Below are 17,837 nucleotides of genomic sequence, written 5' to 3' on the forward strand. Positions count from 1 at the left end.
ACCTGCAGTAAGTTAGAACTTGAACATTTCACTTTTAAAGTTGGTTAAAATTATGTTAGTTTAGGGGTCTTAAGCTTTTTGTTGAAAACAGTAGTTTTGGTATCTTGAATTCCTTTTCCCTCAAACTGAGCTGCTTCTGTCACATCACTTGAGTCCCAAAGAATGTTTGCATTTGTAAACTATACATTAGTGTGTAGACTAGAATGCCATATCAGTTGATATTACTTGCCACTAGTCATAATCCTTTTAAGGAATAAATCATCTGTCTTTGAGAACTCTGCATGGTTCATTTACATTTTACAGGATACTTCATGCCAAAACACCTCTTACTTGCAGCCAAATCACCCTTATTAATGTAAATATTACTTAAAAAGAAAAGAAACCGTTTCTGTTCATTACTGTAACTTCATCAATTTCTTTGGGAGTGTGTTTTACTTGGTATTCAAAAGTGCATGTTAGTTTTCTGTGAACAGCTAATTATCTTAAGGCTTTTTACAGTAGTAAATTGGATACCTTGATGCAGTCAAAATTTTCCTGTTTTGCTGCCACTGAGGATGGGCTCCACACAACACTGTTTTTTCTCTTTGCTTGTATGATATGTCTCAAACTTGAAAGTTAGTGCATTCAGATGCCACTGTAGAAAGATTTCAAATAGCTGCTTTCTCCTTTCTTCAGAAATGCCTATAAAGAGACCTTGTTCCTAATATGTCTGCTGTGAGATCAGGTGACCTGCTGTCCAGTTTTGTGATGGAAGTAGCCTTAAGTCAACCTGTTGCTGAGTTCTAAGAAAAATCTGAATAACTGCATGGAGAGTGTCTTCCTTTACTATTTTCTGCTACCACTATGCCAGCCAGCCTCATGCTTGAAGATCTGCAGTCTTGAAAATGTTCCAGGACAGATTTTTATGACTGGCTTTGCCAGTGGAGGCAAAATGCTAGTGTATTAGCACAGGCTGCAGTGTAAAGGACAGCAAAACTGCAATATTGTCTGTTTTCCTTCCTTGCATAGCTAATTAACATACACAAACTGAGTATGGCTGCGTTAATTACCACCATCCCTGGTCCATAATCAAGATTCACTTGATTTAACACTCCATTGAAGCATTAGGAATACATCTCTGAAGGATAAGTCATTCTTGGCTGAAGTGTCACTTTAACCTTGTTCTCGCCTCCGTAAATCACAACAGAGTGTGGTTTTCTTCTCTGTTGCATTTGCTTTTTCAGAATGTTCCATTGTGGATTAATTTCTTGGATACCTTCCTACTGCATTAAAGCTACAGAACAGCCTTGTTCATGAGCAGCAGCTCAGTTCTGTCCAGGTGGGAGAGTAAGAATTGAGTGTTACTGGTTAGAGAAGCAGACACCTTTTATTCTGGGAGAAGACCTCATTGGGTTTTACTAATTAAGTTAGGCTTCCTTACAACCAGGTGTTAACAATTTTCGCACTATCACCACACTTAAAGAACTGAGCTGTTGTCCGCAGTTAGTCTATTGGTCTTCAGAAATCTTAATTTCAAAAATGATCTCTGTAATTGTACTAACCTTTAAGTGTTCTTGTGGTCTGTAGTTTGAGAAATGCAGCAAAGGCAAAGTATCACCTGTTGTATGAAATGGAAACCTACTTTGTTGTCATAGAAAAACATGCCCTTCTGTGTGACATTGTAATTTATGAATAAACTTTAAGTTAAAGGTGATTGCTGCTGTGTATTTTAGGTTGAACTGGTAACAAGAAAGAAATCATTCATAGCCATTTTTTGTATTCAACCACAACATTTTTTTCGTATTTAAATAGCTACATGTCAAATATAATCACTTTGTAACTGTCTTTACAGCTGAAGTTGCGAGACCTTGCGGGCCAGGCACTGGCTTTTGTTCAAGAACTTGTAACAGCTCTTTTGAACTTCCATACATACACTGAGCAGAAGGTACAGATCTTTCCCATTGATTCTGCAACAGATGCTATATCACCATTAAATCAGAAGGTAAAGCTTACAGATTTCATCTACAAGTATATTCAATGATGTAGACTTTCATGAGTGAATTATCTGTCATGCAAACTTCTGCCACCTTTACTGGAATGCTATAAGTGTGTTCCTGAGAGGCAGCCTCTCCTGCATGAGAAGTCTTTTCTATTGGGTGAATTCTCTGAATGTAGGCGAAGGTGTAGCTGCAGAGAATCCTTTTCCCCTGTGCCTCTGCTACAAGAGCAATATGATAGTTGAATCAAGGCTTTGCTTTTTAAGTGCTAAACTAAAGTGCATTTGACAAAATTTCAGCTGACTTTATTTTAAAATACACAATATTCACTGCTAAATAGATGCTTGTCTTGGTTAATGTACTGGGGCATGGGAGATGTTGAGACGGAAGGTCTTGTGTTTAACTGTAATGTGAAATAAACTGGATTTAAGGTAGGCTTATGAAGGAGAGAACTTTGACTCTGTTCCCTTGTCAAAACCCAACTTTATAGTCTGATTTTGGGCTATTTGTGAAAAGACTTTTCCTGTAAGTGTTCTGAAGCTTCAAGTCTGTAAAGCACGTTGAAATTGTTATGAGAAACCCGAACTCTTTCTGTGCAACTCCATGGGAAGACTTTTCTGAGAGTATCATTCAGAGCTGTTAAGCTGTGTCTTTTGAGTTTCTCTTTCTATGCCATGAGGCATGGAAAAGAACTTCGTGCATAAGAATTAGTGTGGGGATGCATATATATATATCCTTTGAAATAAAATTGTTTTAACATCAGAGTTGTTGACTTCATAGTGCAGGTGGACCTATGTGCATTTAAGTTGCTGGATGCCAGTGTTTTCAGATTCAGACTATAACTTCAGTTTAGTAGTTTGTAGGGCTTAAACTTAAACTACTGAGATGGATGTGATTTGCCTTCATCAAATGGCTACAATGCATGCCTGTTCTTGGGAGGACCTCTTTTAATCTCTTTGCAAGCAATAAATATGCTTGAGAAGGTGTTTATCCACTAGAGAAGTCCCACTCTATTTACCTTCTCAGTTTTTTCAACTATTTGAATCAAGAATACACTTTTACAGGGAATCAGCATAGATCTTAGTATGAGAACAACAATTTCTTGCTTCTGCCACCAAACATGCTCAAAATGGCATATCCTTCTTGTGAAAACTATGTGGCTTTGTCATCTTCCAAATTCTCTGGGGCAAGAACTGTGTCTCCTTGCTTATATGGCCTAGTGTGGTGATTGGATTCTACAGACACTACTGCAGTTTAAGGGAATAAAATCGGGTTTCTTAGACATCACTTCTCATGCATTTTTTTTTCTTAATGTCCTAGCTAACACTTCTTTGCTTTTCATCAGAGAAGTGCTTTCACACAGATGAAACATGCAACTTAATCAGAACTGTAATTTGATTCTCCTTTTCTGATAATTGACTCTGATTCAGTAGTTCAGGCTTTGTTTGTTTTCATAATTATGTCTCTTGTAGTCTGCCCCGTTGTGTATTCATGACCTAATTGCCTCAGTGCATGCTACCTCTTGGGCTTTTGCTGTGACTTTCCAGTGATGAAGCATCTTTTATCACTCACTGAAGCTGCTGTTGCTCCTGTATTTTTGATTGATTTATCTATTTGCTTGGCAAGTGTTCTCAGTGTGATCTTAGCTCCTCCACTGAGTGGTTCAAAAACTTCCCCTTAATGTAGTAGAGAAAATGAGACAAGTGTCAGGGAGTGGCTTAGCACACTTGCACTGATTTATTTTTCCCCAACTCCAGGTCTTGTCTGGCGCTTTCGAGCTATTTTCCCCACCAAACACTCAAAGTAGATGTGGACAATTCCCTTCCAGGTTCAAGTATTCCTTTTCTCTTTAAGTATTGGATTGCTGGGTTCTGCTGGGTCTTCAGCATCGTGCCAGATAACTCCAGTCCTTTCTCTTGCAACACAAGTCAGGAGCATTCTGCATGTGTTATTTCTTCCTCCTTAGATTTAGGAATTTTCCCTAATTCCATCCAGATTTGTGCATGCATGAATGAGAGCTTGGCATCTCTCTTTTCTTGTTAACGCTGTGTTACTGCACTGTAATAATATGAGAAATAATTAAAATTTCTCATACCCTATTTGCCTGGGATCTTTAGCTACTGTTGTGATATAAATAATCAAAGGTGAAGGTATCCTTCTGTGGGGTAAAATAAAAAACAAGATCACTTTTGACTACTGATGTCAGTCTGTGGAAGAAGCTTTTTGTAATACTGTGGTATCAAAAGCTGATGGTGCTGTTACGTTTTGACTGTGTGTAAGAAGTGAGTGCCTTTGTTCTCAGGTATACTTTTTTGAAGGCGAAATTAGCCATAGAATTTACTTAAGCAATTTTTAGCAAAGTCAGGCAGTTCTCTGAGGCCAAAGTTTCATAACTGCCCAAACCTCTCTAGTTCTTGCAAGTAAGAATTCTCCCTTTGATTAGTTACAGCTCCATCCTTTGCATTGGCATAAGCATGCTTTGACCCATGTTGAAAATGGGACTGGTTAGAGATAAAGATTAAAATGTATCTCTTGCTTTTAGTTTTAACTTGGTTTAGTTCTTCAATACTTTGCACAGCATAGCTGTGCAAATGTTTGTGCTGATGCACAGGACAAGGGCTAAGAGGCAAACAACACCTGGGAGGAAGGTATGATAGTTTATTCTGGTGGCTTAATGGTGCATGGATCTAGCCATAATTTGATGGAGATGAGCAAGGAGTGCAAGAATTCTTAAACTTTAAAAAGCAGGGGTTTGGTGTGCTGTGCATGGTAGTTAAAATGAGATAGGGTGCTGTGGCAAAGCCTTAAGTGGGGTTTTGCCTGGACTTAATTGCAGTCTTCACTATTTCTCACTTTCCCTCAAGGTGTGTGTTTGTGTGTCCTGTAGCAGAGGTTGCTGTACATCACTTCACTGTTACATCTTATTATTGATAACCTGGGGTTCATTTAAGATGACAGGTGCTTTGCTAAAGTGGAACGTTTAATTGTTAACTTGAAAGAGTTTGCAAGAGCCTTCAGCAAGCACCATTTTAAAATCTCTCTGTACTCAGTTCTCACAGTACCTTCATGAAAATGCTTCGTATGTTCGCCCTCTGGAGGAAGGAATGCTTCACTTGTTCGAGAGTATTACAGAAGATACTGTGACAGTCCTGGTAAGATTTCTTATTTTTAGTATTGGGAAAGATTTTTACAGAGCAAAAATAGTTATGTGTTGTTTTTCCTTCCAGGAAACAGCTGTGAAATTGAAGGCCTTCTCAGAACATTTAGCTTCCTACTTATGCTTTTTAAGAAAGATTCTTCCTTATCAGTTAAAAAGGTACTTTTGATTTGATAGATCAAATTAAGGGGGCACTGAGTGTCAGGCATGCAGCATTGTCAACATCTACAACTCAAATATTAAGCCAACCCTCAAAGCACTCTGGCTTAAAAGGCAGAACTTTTTTTTTTTTTGCCTGCTGTTTTTTAAGCCTTTAGGTTATGTGTGGTTTTTTTCAGCTGTGCATTAGAGCTAAACCCATGTATTTTAAAGCTTCCCCCCCCCGGTGAGACTTTAATGAAAGCTGCACAGATTTTTCATGTTTCTTAAGTTATTCAATAGTGTTGATACTATTCAAGTACGATACACTGAAACTGTTGATTTCTTGATCCTCTCTGAAGATTATTTATCATGCAACAAATACAGCAATATAGGAAAAATTGCCAGATGCACATCCCTTCTGCAGTGAAAGTCTTTGTTCCCGAGTGTGTCAAAGGGAGGTGAATTGCTAGTGTAAAGGACTGCTTAAAAAGAGGTTTTGGATTAAGAAAGAAGAAAAAGCTTGCTTTATGCCTTCTTTGTACTTGTTCTCCTGCTCCTTAGGAAGCAAAATTTAAATTATATGTAGTAGAGGAAAAAGTCTTTAAACTGATGCAATCAGTTCTTTGCCTTGAGTGTAAACTGTTCCTGGCTTGTGACTGAAGCTCCTAAGAGTGGGGATAGTACATGCACACAGTGATTTCCATGTATTGCTAAGTTACTCTCTGATATGTTAACCTTTCCAAAATAAATTCCTAGTCTATTGTTGCTTTGTGCTGGGGCTGGAGAGAACACTAGTTATCTACTCCAAAACTCATTAACTTGTTTTTTAAGATAATTGCTCACTTTTTTTAAAAAAAATAATTCATATATTCCTAGTTTGGAAGAAGAGTGTGAGTCTTCTCTTTGCACAGCTGCTTTAAGAGCTAGAAATATGGAGCTACACAGAGACATGAAAAGGTTGACTGCAGTCTTTGAGAAGCTACATACATACGTTAGTCTTCTTGCGTTACCAAGTAAGTGCCAGTTTTGGCTCAGTTTTCCTTTTGGACCAGTATTGGAGTTTTTTTGTTTGTTTTTTTTTTGTTTGGTTTGTTGGGTTTTTTAAACCATACACATGCACACACAAAATGCCACTTCCGTGATAGAGGAAAACGCTACTCTTCAGGTACAGTCTAAACTATGGGGAAGTGAGTTTTGCAGTATGCTCTGCCATGCTGCACCATCTTTTGTCCAGGCTGGGAGACTGAGTGTGTTGTAGTGTGTCTTTAATGCTCCACATTCTTACTTTTGGATAGACATAGGCATGGTGCAGGCCTGGAAATTACTAAGCAGTCACACGTACCACATTTTAGATAGTCACAGTTAACTGTAGAGGAGAAGAGATGACTGTAGATTTTTATAATATGATTGACAGTATGTGTTCTGTAATCTCTAAATCATGAAATTTTTAATAAACTACATTTTATTACTAATTATCACTTCCAGCTCCTCCTGTTCATAGGATTATTAAACTACGACTCTCATGGTCATGACTAAATAAAATTAGGTAAAAACCTTTGTGTGTGTGTATGAGGAAACTATCCCCAAATGCATACTGTAAATAATATGAGGAAACAGTTATTGTATACCTTCAGGTTATTTCAGTCTTCACCCTTTCGAAGGACCCAGATGGTCATTCCTACAGCAGTGAGCATGTAAATCTTTCTGCATGCATAATTGCTTTTTGAGACCAAAACCACTGATACTTGTAAAATCTGAATGAAATTTAGGAAACTTGGAAGTCTTTTACCTGCCTAATTTGGCAAAGTTTGGTATATATACATTTGATATTGAAGGGAAAATTTAAGTAAATGAATCTGTTATGATTTTCATACTCCATGCAAATGTTTCTAGTAGGTGGAAATTGGATTATTTTTAAAATCTAACTGTTTTCATTCATGGTCCTATCTTAGTGGAGTTTTGTGTGGTGTTTTTTTTTTTTATCTTTTCCTTTCTGTGTGGCACTCTTAGGTACAAAACCAGAAGGACTTCTTAGGACAAATTACAACTTGGTGTTTACAAACATTGCTGCAAGTCTTCATGGATTTCATGACATTTTAAAAGGTGAGGGTACAGGAATATTATGTTTCAGCTCTGCTTCTTTCTGTTTAACATAGCACACGTGTACTCTCTCTGTAACTATGTTGAATGTGTCGTGATAAATCTGGTTTGTTTTGCCTTTACAAACTAAGATAAGAAACTAAACCTACTAACTACTTGTTTTGGACGTGCATGCATGTTTTTCACTCCTCCATTTTTGTTGTTCTAAGTTGCTGGAATATTTAATTGTGGTGCTCTAGATCTTCCTGAGCAGTATCACTTTACTTTCTGAACTTCATTTCTCTAGTGGAACTAGCATACAGAATGGAATGCTATTAAATATACATATTTTCCCCTCCTTATGTACTGTTGACCTAGTACCTGCCCTCAGAGTGGAATTTTTCCTTACAGTTTTTAGGTTGATCACTGTTTTTAACATGAATATATAACCTTAGCTTACGAAGAAATCTGCATTCCTTTTGAAGCTTAGCTTCTTCCTTGAAAATGGCTTTACTTTTATCAGAAGAACATGGATATGTTACATTTTCAGTGAAGTGATGTTCAGTTAAAACTCCAAGTTTTAAAACACTCATGTTTCTGTATATCCTAGAATTTCTGTGCCATATAGCTGTTCCCAGGGAGAAAATAATCCATGTAGGCAAATTGCTTTAATACTAGTCAGCTGTTTAAACATTAAGATCTTACAATTTTTAGCAAAATTGGGTTTTTTTTGTTTCATTTAATAACATTTGTGGCATGGCCCCGTTTTGCAGAGTCCCTGTTTTAAAAAAAGAAAGATTATATTAGCGATTGTACCTCAAACAAAATGAGACGCTAAACCAGGAGTTTTGTAGCATAGATAAGTTTATTGATAAATACCTTCTATCTCTTAATATAGTTACTACAATGTAGAATCAACCCAACTTATACTTTAACAAAGGAAATAAAGAAAATAGAAGTACTGAAGAAAACTGTCAGTAGAATTCATTAGCTAGCAACAGAAATGTTGTTCTTAACATCTTGCACTCCCATACTCCAGAATGCTTGATTTGTCACTTCTCTCCTCCCTTCCTTCCCAACCCAAACTGATTTCCAGCTGCTTAAGCCTGCCTCAGTTACAACTTCTGGTGGTGATGACCTGGGATTTCTCCATTCTGTAGCAATAGTACTTTATTGTAAAATGGGTGCAAAATGTTCACTTGTCAAATAATGACTTATTTTTAATTAGGCCAAGTTGAGAATGTTTGTTCTTACATGATAAATACTTGAGTTTTTTTAAACTTTGGTGCTGTTGAAAATAATTAGTATATTTAAACTAAGATGTTTTTGTGAATGACTTTCAAAAAGTTCTGTGTTGTGGGTTTTTTGTGGTTGGTTTTTTGGTTTTGGGTTTTTTTCTCCTCTCTGAAGAGTGTTCTGTTAGTTTTCCCTGAAAGAATTTTAGAACACAGGAAGTAGCATTCTAAACTTCTGGTAGTCTTTTAGATTTGTTCTGACAGAATTAAAATACTTTTCCCTTAAGTCATGTGAGCTTAACACTCAGATATTGAACATGACTAAAAATTATTCTAAGTGTCCTGATGTAAACATATGGAAATGGAAAGTATTCTTGTGAAATAAAGGGCTAGTTCAATGTGAGCTTGGATCCCCTATATAGCTATGATTTTGGGGATACAGAGTACACTTAAATATACACCTTTATTCTGCCTTGTGTAACAGGCATAATGTCTATTCCTTATGGTCACAAAGGGTTGTCTAAGGCAGTATACTGGAGAACTAAGAGTATCTGGACTAAACTTTTATACAATTTAGTTAGAGGTGAGAAGCATTCAAAGCCTGAGGTCATAAGCTGAATTTGAAAATGGTTGCTGAAAAAAAAAAATGTAATTCAACATAAATGTCTTTTTTTCCTTTTCTAGATATTTCCAAGCACTACAGTCAGAAAGCTACTTTAGAACAAGATGTTCCAACTGCCACACAGAAACTCATAACTACAAATGACTGTATTTTATCCTCTGTTGTGGCTTTAACAAATGGAGTGGGCAAGGTAATGGATATTTTTGTTTCAATATAATGTCCTAACTTATAGAGGTTTTTAAAAAAAAAAAAAAATCTTAGCTGAATGATTTGGAAAAATCTACATGTGGCTCTGATAATCTGTAGTATCAGGTTTGTTCCAAGGTATTTTCAGGCTACAACTTAAAAACAACTGAATGGGTGATAAAATAGATACTGTGAGGAGGATGCTTTGCATTAGTAAGGTCTAAGTTACGTGGAAGAGCCTGTAGGTTGTTTGAAATTGTTGTTGTGAAGTCCAGTTTCACTAAATACTTGTCTTTCTCTTGAAAGAGTAATTGTTCTGGTGAATCTTTCTGGTCAACTTAATTCAAAATGTGACTTTTCTTGATGTGTCTAGATTGCCTCATTCTTTAGCAACAACTTGGATCACTTCACTACTTCACTGAGCTATGGGCCTAAAGGAGGAACAGAGTTCATCAGCCCTCTTTCGGCTGAGTGTATGCTGCAGTACAAGAAAAAGGCGGTTGCTTACATGAAGTCTTTGAAGAAGGTTTGTTCAGCTAGCGTGCTTGCACAGAGAAAGCACAGTTCTGTTGATAGTTGGTTATGCCAAAGAGAATACCAACTAAGGATTTTCAGTTTTGGAATGGATGAGATTCTCCGAATGAATATCTTTGGCTGAGGAAATGAAACCCTTAGAGCAATAATGCTACTGAAAAATTTAGAGAGCATAGTTGCCCTCACAACTGAGGGTATGTGTCAATTCTGCTGTTGCCTAATTCCAGTAATTATTTCTGTGCCAAGACTGCAAAGAGTAGAGGGTAGCTGCTTATTTACTATACTTGCATTCACTGGAAGACAGGGGAGAGCAACAGGAGGAAAAAGAAGGAAAAAAAAAGCAGCTGAAAAGGGGGTATGCTGGAGAAAATGTGCTGAACCACAGGGTTGAACACTACTAGATCTCCTGTTGTCTCCATTAAAATTAACAATTAAGTGATGGTGTGCTTAACAGTTGTTATTAAATCACTTTACTGCAAAGGTCACTTTACTGTAAAGTGGACCTTAAGATGCATTTGATAATTAACACTTGGAGTTTTCTGAGCACTTTTTAATCAGGTGTCCATTTGGGGGCAGTATTTTTTGTGAGCTCAAACCATTTTTTCTACTGGCTGGTAAACACTTGGAAAGTGTTTGTCTTCCCTTTACTAAAGTAAGGAGGGCCATAAGAAAATAAAGGTAGAATACATATTCTGATGTACTGTGAAACATGTTTTGAGGTTTCTTTTATCCTTCTGCAGCCTTGTGGAGATTCAGTGCCTTATGAAGAGGCTTTAGCCAATCGCAGAGTTCTTCTGAGTTCCACAGAAAGTAGAGAAGGTCTTGCACAACAGGTATTCTGGTATAAATCTTACTCACATACAGGATAGTGTATTTTATAAAGGTAAAGTAGTATCAAATAGTTTCCACATATTTAAGTGGGGTGTTGTTTGTACATATATATGCATATACTGAAGCTTAAAATTAGACTGTAGATGTCTTAACTTGTACAGTTCTAAAAATAAAACTTACCTTTCTCAGGCTGGGTTATCCAAGACTTGTTTGCCTCTACCAGCAGAATGTATGTGTAATTATAAGAGACAGGGTTATGCCATTGATGTCTTCATTTATAAACACAAGAAGTCAGGCAATCTTTAATAATTCAAATAAATGCAAAATAAAGGATAAGGCATACCGAAGTATTAATTTCTGTTGTTATGTACTGTTTTGAGTGCTTTTTCGGACTATGCAGGATTTATTAGCACTGGTTAAGAACAATGATTTTTCTTTTCAGGTAGAGTCTAGTAATAGATTACAGTTTATCATTCTTGCAGTGTCCATATATATTGTTTTCTGGAAGGTTAGGCAGAGGGGGGGTTAAATGGTATTTAAAAGGTCTATACAGTTTGCCCATTGCACATGAATGAGACTGATTAATACTAAAACTTCTGTATGAGCTTGAATGCTCAGACCGCATTGAACTTTTACAGCAGAAGAAGACTTAAGTGGTGTGGGGTTTTTTGTTTGTGGTTTTTTTTTGTAGTGGCCAATATTCAAAGTGTATTACTAGTGATGAGATGAATTTCAACAGAAATGTGTGGAGTGATACGATGTATACTGTTCCATAGTTGATTTCTTATCTGGACAAGCAAGTTATTCTGTCTGTGTGAGGTGGGGCAGCTAGGAGGGGAGAGATTGTTTGTCTTTCTACCGTAGAACAAGACAATGCTAGTGCCAGGCACACATCTTTCAAATTTTCATAAAATTCTTCCCTCCTTTGATTTTTTTTTTTCCACCTAATATGATGTTGCCAGTTCTGTGAGTGGTAACTTTGTGATGCATGTTTTAGACTAATTAAATAACATCGTCTTTTTTGACACATGACCACAGTTAAGAGTACAGCTTGAATCGGTAGTTGTTTACCTGCTGCAGTATTCATTAGCTCGCTTATGTAATAGTTTAAAATAATACTGTCTTCAAACATTTCCTGTGTGTGGCGCTTTTCCCCCTTGTGTTCAATAACCTGGACTGTAAACTTTCCCTCCTAAAGGTCCAGCAGAGTTTGGAGAAAATTGCAAAACTTGAACAAGAAAAAGAACACTGGATGTTGGAGGCCCAGCTAGCTAAAATAAAGCTGGAGAAAGAAAACCAAAAACTGAAGAACTCTCTTAGTGGACACTTAACTGAAACTATACAAGAGCGTTCTGTTTTGTCAAATGTAGCTGAACAAAAGAAGGAAACTGCAGAAAAAAGTCTGAGGGAACCTATTAAGAGTACTAGTCTGGTAAGTGACCTTTTTTCTTCAATAGAGGAAAAAACACTTTCTTTAGTAGTAGTACTGTTTGATCAGTGGAACACTTAATAATGAAAGCTTTTTGACTGTGTTGTAATGCATTCACACTTGGGCACCTTGTGTTTGTAAAGCTGCTTGCTAATACTTTCTGTAGAGCTTGGAACTTCTTGGATTTTGAGACTGTTCACTGTCTTTAGTATCATGGACATATTTCTGTTGTTCTGTACTTGCATGACTGAGGGGGAAATAATAGGTGCTTAACTTCTAGATTTTCCTTGCAAGGCTTCCTAACTACAGAGTAAGTAGTATATATCTCAGGTCAGCTCTGAGTTTCCAATACTTCTTTCACATCTAGGTATGCTAAAGCAAATGGAAGTAGGTAATTAGTATTTTTAAATGGGTTATAAGGCTTATTACAAGTCACCTTATTATAGCTTAATTTTAACTTGAAGAAGCTATTCAAGCTTTCAGTGTTCTCTGGATTACAAATTTTTACGTAACCTTCATAGGTGCGTGCAACTTGGGTTTGACAACTGCTTTTGGATATGGCAAGCATTCTGTCCTTGCTCTTCTATGTTGGGAAATGGCTCTTTCCTGTTTATTACTAGTATTTAAAAGGGGTTGGCCTTTCCTCTGAATTACCACTTCTGAAGTGGTATTAACAGGGATGTCATCTGTAAGAAATAATAAATCTACTCAGCTCAGCACTCAGTAGAATTCTTCATTTATTTTTTTCCTCCCTACTTTCCTGTTCCAGAGGAAGAATGACCAGTGGATTGTTTCGAAATCCCCAGTTCTGAAGTAAAATGGCATCTTTAAGTTTTTGATCCTGTATTTGATCTGTTAGGAGTTTGAGGAAATTGGCTTTTTCTAGCCACAATTATGTGTAATTAATGTAACTCACAGGTTAACATATTGTATAAATATTTCCCATAACCCCAAATCTCTACTGCTGTTGAGAGCAGAAAAAACCCCTCTGATTCTCTGTGAAGATATTCTTCCATGAAACTAGTTATTGGCATACATCCCTCTGCTAGAGTTCAGTCAGTGCTTCACACTGAACTGTCAATGTAACTTACTAGTCAAAGTGGAAAGAAAGGAATTCAGAAGGTGCTCAAGAAATCGAAGTTGGCTTTCCTTGCTCTTAAATGTGAAAAGTAGTGTTTCAATGTACTAGCGTACCTCTGAATTAGTTTCATGTAAACAAGCAGTTGCATAATCATACAAGCTAGCTGCATCTTGTTGCTTTTATTGCTTTTCCCCTGTGTATGTCATAAGGCAAAAGATGTATTTGGAGAGTTGGTGTCAGCTTTAATTCTGTTCAGGGCATTCATGTATATTATTACCCTGTTGATGTTAGAGGTGGAAGTACTTAAATTTGGTTTTAGTTAACTGTTGCAAGATTTTTTTAATTTGAAGTCCTATGACTGAAGCTGAAATGACTTGCAGCTATCATATCTGTATTTGCAGTTCTCACCTAAGTGTATTTTCTTCCTTGTTCTAGATTGGAATGTTGACTATAACTACTGATAATGAAAAGGTAATCTGTTTTAAACATTATCAAGCTACATCTGGTAAATACTTCAATTCTGATTCTGTTAAACTTATTCCAAAGGTCTAATTACCAAGAATACTATAGTATAACGCCATCAGTCACCCATGTGTTCAAGTTTCTGAAATCCGTGTATTTCTTAATTTTCTTCTTCTGTTTAGTGAACTGTTCTCTCTTATTCTCTTATTTGGAGCAGTGGTCCTGGTCTGTTCTGTGTTTTGAGGAAAGCGTTGGTCCATCTGTACTTCAGTAACCCTAGCTGCATTCCAAGCCTCAATTCTTAACGCTTGAGGAAGGGCTCAAGTTGCAAAAAAGTCACTGACTGTAGAGCCTGGTGTTTTAACACTTAAGTACGGGTTATCCCAAACCAGAGGTCACACTGAAAGAAACTTTGAGCCAGCTGTCAGACTAAATGTTAACTCTTTATTTAGTACTGCTATAGTGTAACGCTTGCCCCAGCAGGAGCTTAGCAGAATAAGATTCAGTGCTTTCCCTTTTCTGATACTGCAGGGAACTGATGTGTATTTTGGTTTACTCCTCTGTTTCTTCTGAAGGTGTGATTAAAAAGGGAGTGGGAGCAGAGTGAGAGCCAGATAATAATTGATATATGTTCTTAAAAGCTACTGCATAGTGCTGAACTTGAAAGTAATGACAAGTCTGCCTCCAGGGGGTTACTCTGTAACTTACAGTAAACTGGCAAGTTGTGGGGTTTGGGTTTTGGTTTGGTTTTGTGGTTTTTTTTAAAGTTCAAATGTCTAAAGAAACTTCTGGAACGTGAAACATTAGAAATAGTTCTGACTGTTGTGAGCTTCTGAAACTTAGTTATGCGAAGGAATTCTTCCTTGTTGGGAAAAGCCAGTAAGTTTCTATGTAGGTAAAAGCAGTCCACTTCTGCAGTGGTTTTTCATTTGCATTGGAGACTTGATACGTTAAATCAAGCAAACTTCTTACATCTTCAGTCAGCTCTTTGTTCTTTAAGGAAGTCTGACATTAAGAGTCGCCCTCAGAGTGACAAATTGCAGAGTGACTTGCTGTAATTTTTCTGTTGTGTTTGAGGAATTTGATGCTTTTGGGTAGAGCACCCAGGCCTCAAGAGGGAAGAAGAGAAGTTAGTATAGAGGACAATGTTGTGATGCAAATATTCAGTCTACTTTCTAAGCATAAGTATCTCTGCTTAATTTTTGCTTTGCCAGGCTCCAGATGTTGAGTCTCGTGAAGACCTGATAAAAAACCACTACATGGCAAGGATAGCAGAACTTACATCGCATCTGCAGCTTGCTGACAGCAAATCAGTACACTTTCATGCTGAGGTGAGCATGCAGGCAGTGTCTATATTGAAAACAGTAAATCCATTTTTGAACTTTCCATAGGCAAGTGTTATGACTGTGAGTTTAAATATATGGAACATAATGCTTCATAAAAATCTGTTCCTGGAATATGTTTTTTGGCTGTGGTCTAGTATGCATAAAAATGGATACTGTAGAAAGACTTTTTTTTAAATAAATCCTTTGGTGGCCTTGTCTTGGGTGTATTAAGAAGTATAATGTGTATGATATATAGGTTTGTTCATATAAGCTGCCTTAGTTACCAAGCTAGTTTTGACTTAATTATGACTTAAGTGATGCTGATGTCATTCAGAAATATTTGAGTGTATCATGAAGTGATGAAAACGGCTCTCCTCTGAGAAATTGGTTCTTAGGCATAAGTTATACTTAACTTCAAGAATTAACAAAACGATTCATTGTACCTGTGGTTTCCTGTTTTCATTTCAAATCATGAGGTAATTTTTCTTGGAAGTAGTGGCCAGTTCTATTTGTGTAATTAACTGATGTGGAATATACCAAAGTTACAAGCTGACTGAGCAAATTCTCTTAAATATTTTTTTAATGGTAGATGACGTAGTATGGAAGAACCATCTTCCTCTGATATTTGAGCAATGTATGAAGTGAGTTGTTTGTGTTGCTTTTTCCTTGTGAAATATTTCCTAGTAATTCTGGGGAAAAAATGGTATTTAGAGGATTTGCAATATGGTAATTCTGTAAAACGAAAGAAAAATTTAATGTTAACTATTACATTACCTTTGCATTTGAAAATGTGCACAAGCTCTGACTAAGTTTCTTGAAATCTAAGGATTACAGAAGGATGGAAACATCCAAAGCAATCAGTTAAAGACGGCACAAGGCAGTACTCTGGAACTAACTTTCCTCCCTTCTACCCTCCCTATCCTGTTCTGATTGACAGTGTCGAGCACTTGCCAAAAGACTGTCTTTAGCAGAGAAGTCCAAGGAATCTCTCACGGAAGAGTTGAAACTAGCTAGTCAAAACATCAGTAGATTACAGGCAAGTGAAATGTTACCTAATGTAATAAATGCATTTCATAATTGTTTGTAAGGGGAAGTTGGAGGAGAAAAATTACAACCATTGAGCATGGTCATGCCTTTACTAGGTCCTTAGTTATGTGATGTAAGAACTCTAATGATATGTAGAGAAGAGACTTAAATAACACACTTCAAATCCCAGGTATAAAGTTGAAGTGGAACATGCTTGCAAGGAAAAGGTTATAGTAACCAAGCCTGTGTTTTAGCACGTTTCATGTTAAGTCTTTCTATGAAAATGTTTTGGGTTGTTTTTTGTTTCGTTTGTTTGTTTGGTTTGGTTTGGTTTTTTGGGTTTTTTTTTGTCAAAAGGTGTGGTTGTGTGACTGGTTTCAGATGATACACTGAATTCTTAATCCTTTCTAGCACCTGGGACTGAAAGTCTTAGAAATGCCAGGGTGTTTTTTTGAGATGGATAGCTAAATATTAAGCAAAAATAACTTTGTGGTGATGTTTAAGAAGCCGTTGTTAACAAAAGATAATAAAATCTTAAGCCAGATGTCCTTTGAATGTCCTGTCCCTTTGTCCTTCCCCTCCACACAGCTGAGAAAGGAGTCAATAGTAAAATAAAGTATATATAAATACTCAGTTCATAAATGCATAATATTGAATCATAGAATTGTTTAGATTGGAAGGGTTCTCTGGAGGTAATCTGGTCCCCTCCTTTGGTCAGAGCAGAGAGAGTTCAGATCAAGCTGTTGAATCGGGAGTTTCCTGTACAGCCCTGCTGGCCTTCTGCCACAATTGCTCCGCTTCCTAAGCACTGGGCTGTTCTTTGCTCTGTCCTTGATCATTCAGCTTTCCTGGGCCCCTTTGACTTCCAGGACAGTTGTTCTTGCCAAGCAGACCTTGAAAAAGCTAAAGTCTACTCTTCTTAAATCTAGGGTGGCTGTAATTCTACTATTCATCTTGCTTGCTTCCCTCAGGATCTTAAATTCCACTAACTCGTGGTTGCTGCAGCCAAGGCTACCATTGGCTTTCACATGCCTGACCAGCTTTTCCTTATTTGTAACAGGTCCAGCAGAGAGCATCTCTTAGGCCTGTTGATCACTGGTATCAAGAAGTTCCTTACCACACTCAAGAGAACTCCTGAATTGCTTGTGTACCACCTTCTTGCTCTTCCAGGAGATGTCAGAGTAGTTAAAATCCCTCATGAGGATCAGGGTCTGGGGTTGAGAGACTCTTATCTGCTTGTGGCAGATGCCCACCATATCACCCTTGTTGTTTGCCTCTGATCCCTACCTATGAGATCGTAATCATCTTCAAACCACTCCTTCACATAAAGCATGATTTCTCCCCTTCTGTCCTGTCCTTCCTGCGTTCTAGTCACGCACACTATCCTACCATGTCTCTCTAATCCTTCAGCTTTGTTTGCCACGTGTATGGCCATGCTCTAACCCTATAAACTTCACTTGTTTCTTGGCTGGAAGCAATGTTGGAAAACTTAGCTGTTAGTCTCTTATGTAAGCCATAAAAAGTAGGGGAAAAATTATAAAGGAAACAGAGGAAAAAATAAGGGGAATAGACCATGCACGAGACTTCAGGTAAAAGACAAATAGCTATTGACTTTCTTTAATAAAGTGATTTTTTTTTTTTCAATGGTTTAGCTTAATTGCACACATTCAGCATCAAAAGTATAGCTTACTAAGTGGCGATAGAAGTTGGCTACTTTGCCAGTTGCTACTAATATTAAGCAAAGGCTTCTGGG

At 37.2% G+C, this 17,837-nt stretch overlaps 1 protein-coding gene across 6 annotated transcripts in view; it reads left to right on the forward strand.

Moving 5' to 3' along the window:
- Positions 1 to 17,837, forward strand: part of PPP1R21 (protein phosphatase 1 regulatory subunit 21) — a 34,040-nt gene that overhangs the window by 12,242 nt on the left and 3,961 nt on the right. For 5 of the 6 annotated variants that reach the window (XM_049833597.1, XM_049833592.1, XM_049833596.1 and 2 more), the window contains 12 exons: positions 1,832 to 1,981; positions 5,027 to 5,128; positions 5,204 to 5,292; positions 6,151 to 6,287; positions 7,285 to 7,377; positions 9,273 to 9,400; positions 9,770 to 9,922; positions 10,671 to 10,763; positions 11,960 to 12,193; positions 13,707 to 13,742; positions 14,948 to 15,064; positions 15,996 to 16,094. In XM_049833597.1, the coding sequence (XP_049689554.1) occupies positions 1,832 to 1,981; positions 5,027 to 5,128; positions 5,204 to 5,292; positions 6,151 to 6,287; positions 7,285 to 7,377; positions 9,273 to 9,400; positions 9,770 to 9,922; positions 10,671 to 10,763; positions 11,960 to 12,193; positions 13,707 to 13,742; positions 14,948 to 15,064; positions 15,996 to 16,094 (1,431 nt within the window). Of the gene's footprint in view, positions 1 to 1,831; positions 1,982 to 5,026; positions 5,129 to 5,203; positions 5,293 to 6,150; positions 6,288 to 7,284; positions 7,378 to 9,272; positions 9,401 to 9,769; positions 9,923 to 10,670; positions 10,764 to 11,959; positions 12,194 to 13,706; positions 13,743 to 14,947; positions 15,065 to 15,995; positions 16,095 to 17,144 lie in introns of all 6 variants that reach the window. The other variant, XM_049833598.1, reaches the window with a different exon arrangement.

Source organism: Accipiter gentilis, chromosome 30 (genome assembly GCF_929443795.1).
Source record: "Accipiter gentilis chromosome 30, bAccGen1.1, whole genome shotgun sequence".
Lineage (NCBI taxonomy): Eukaryota > Metazoa > Chordata > Aves > Accipitriformes > Accipitridae > Astur > Astur gentilis.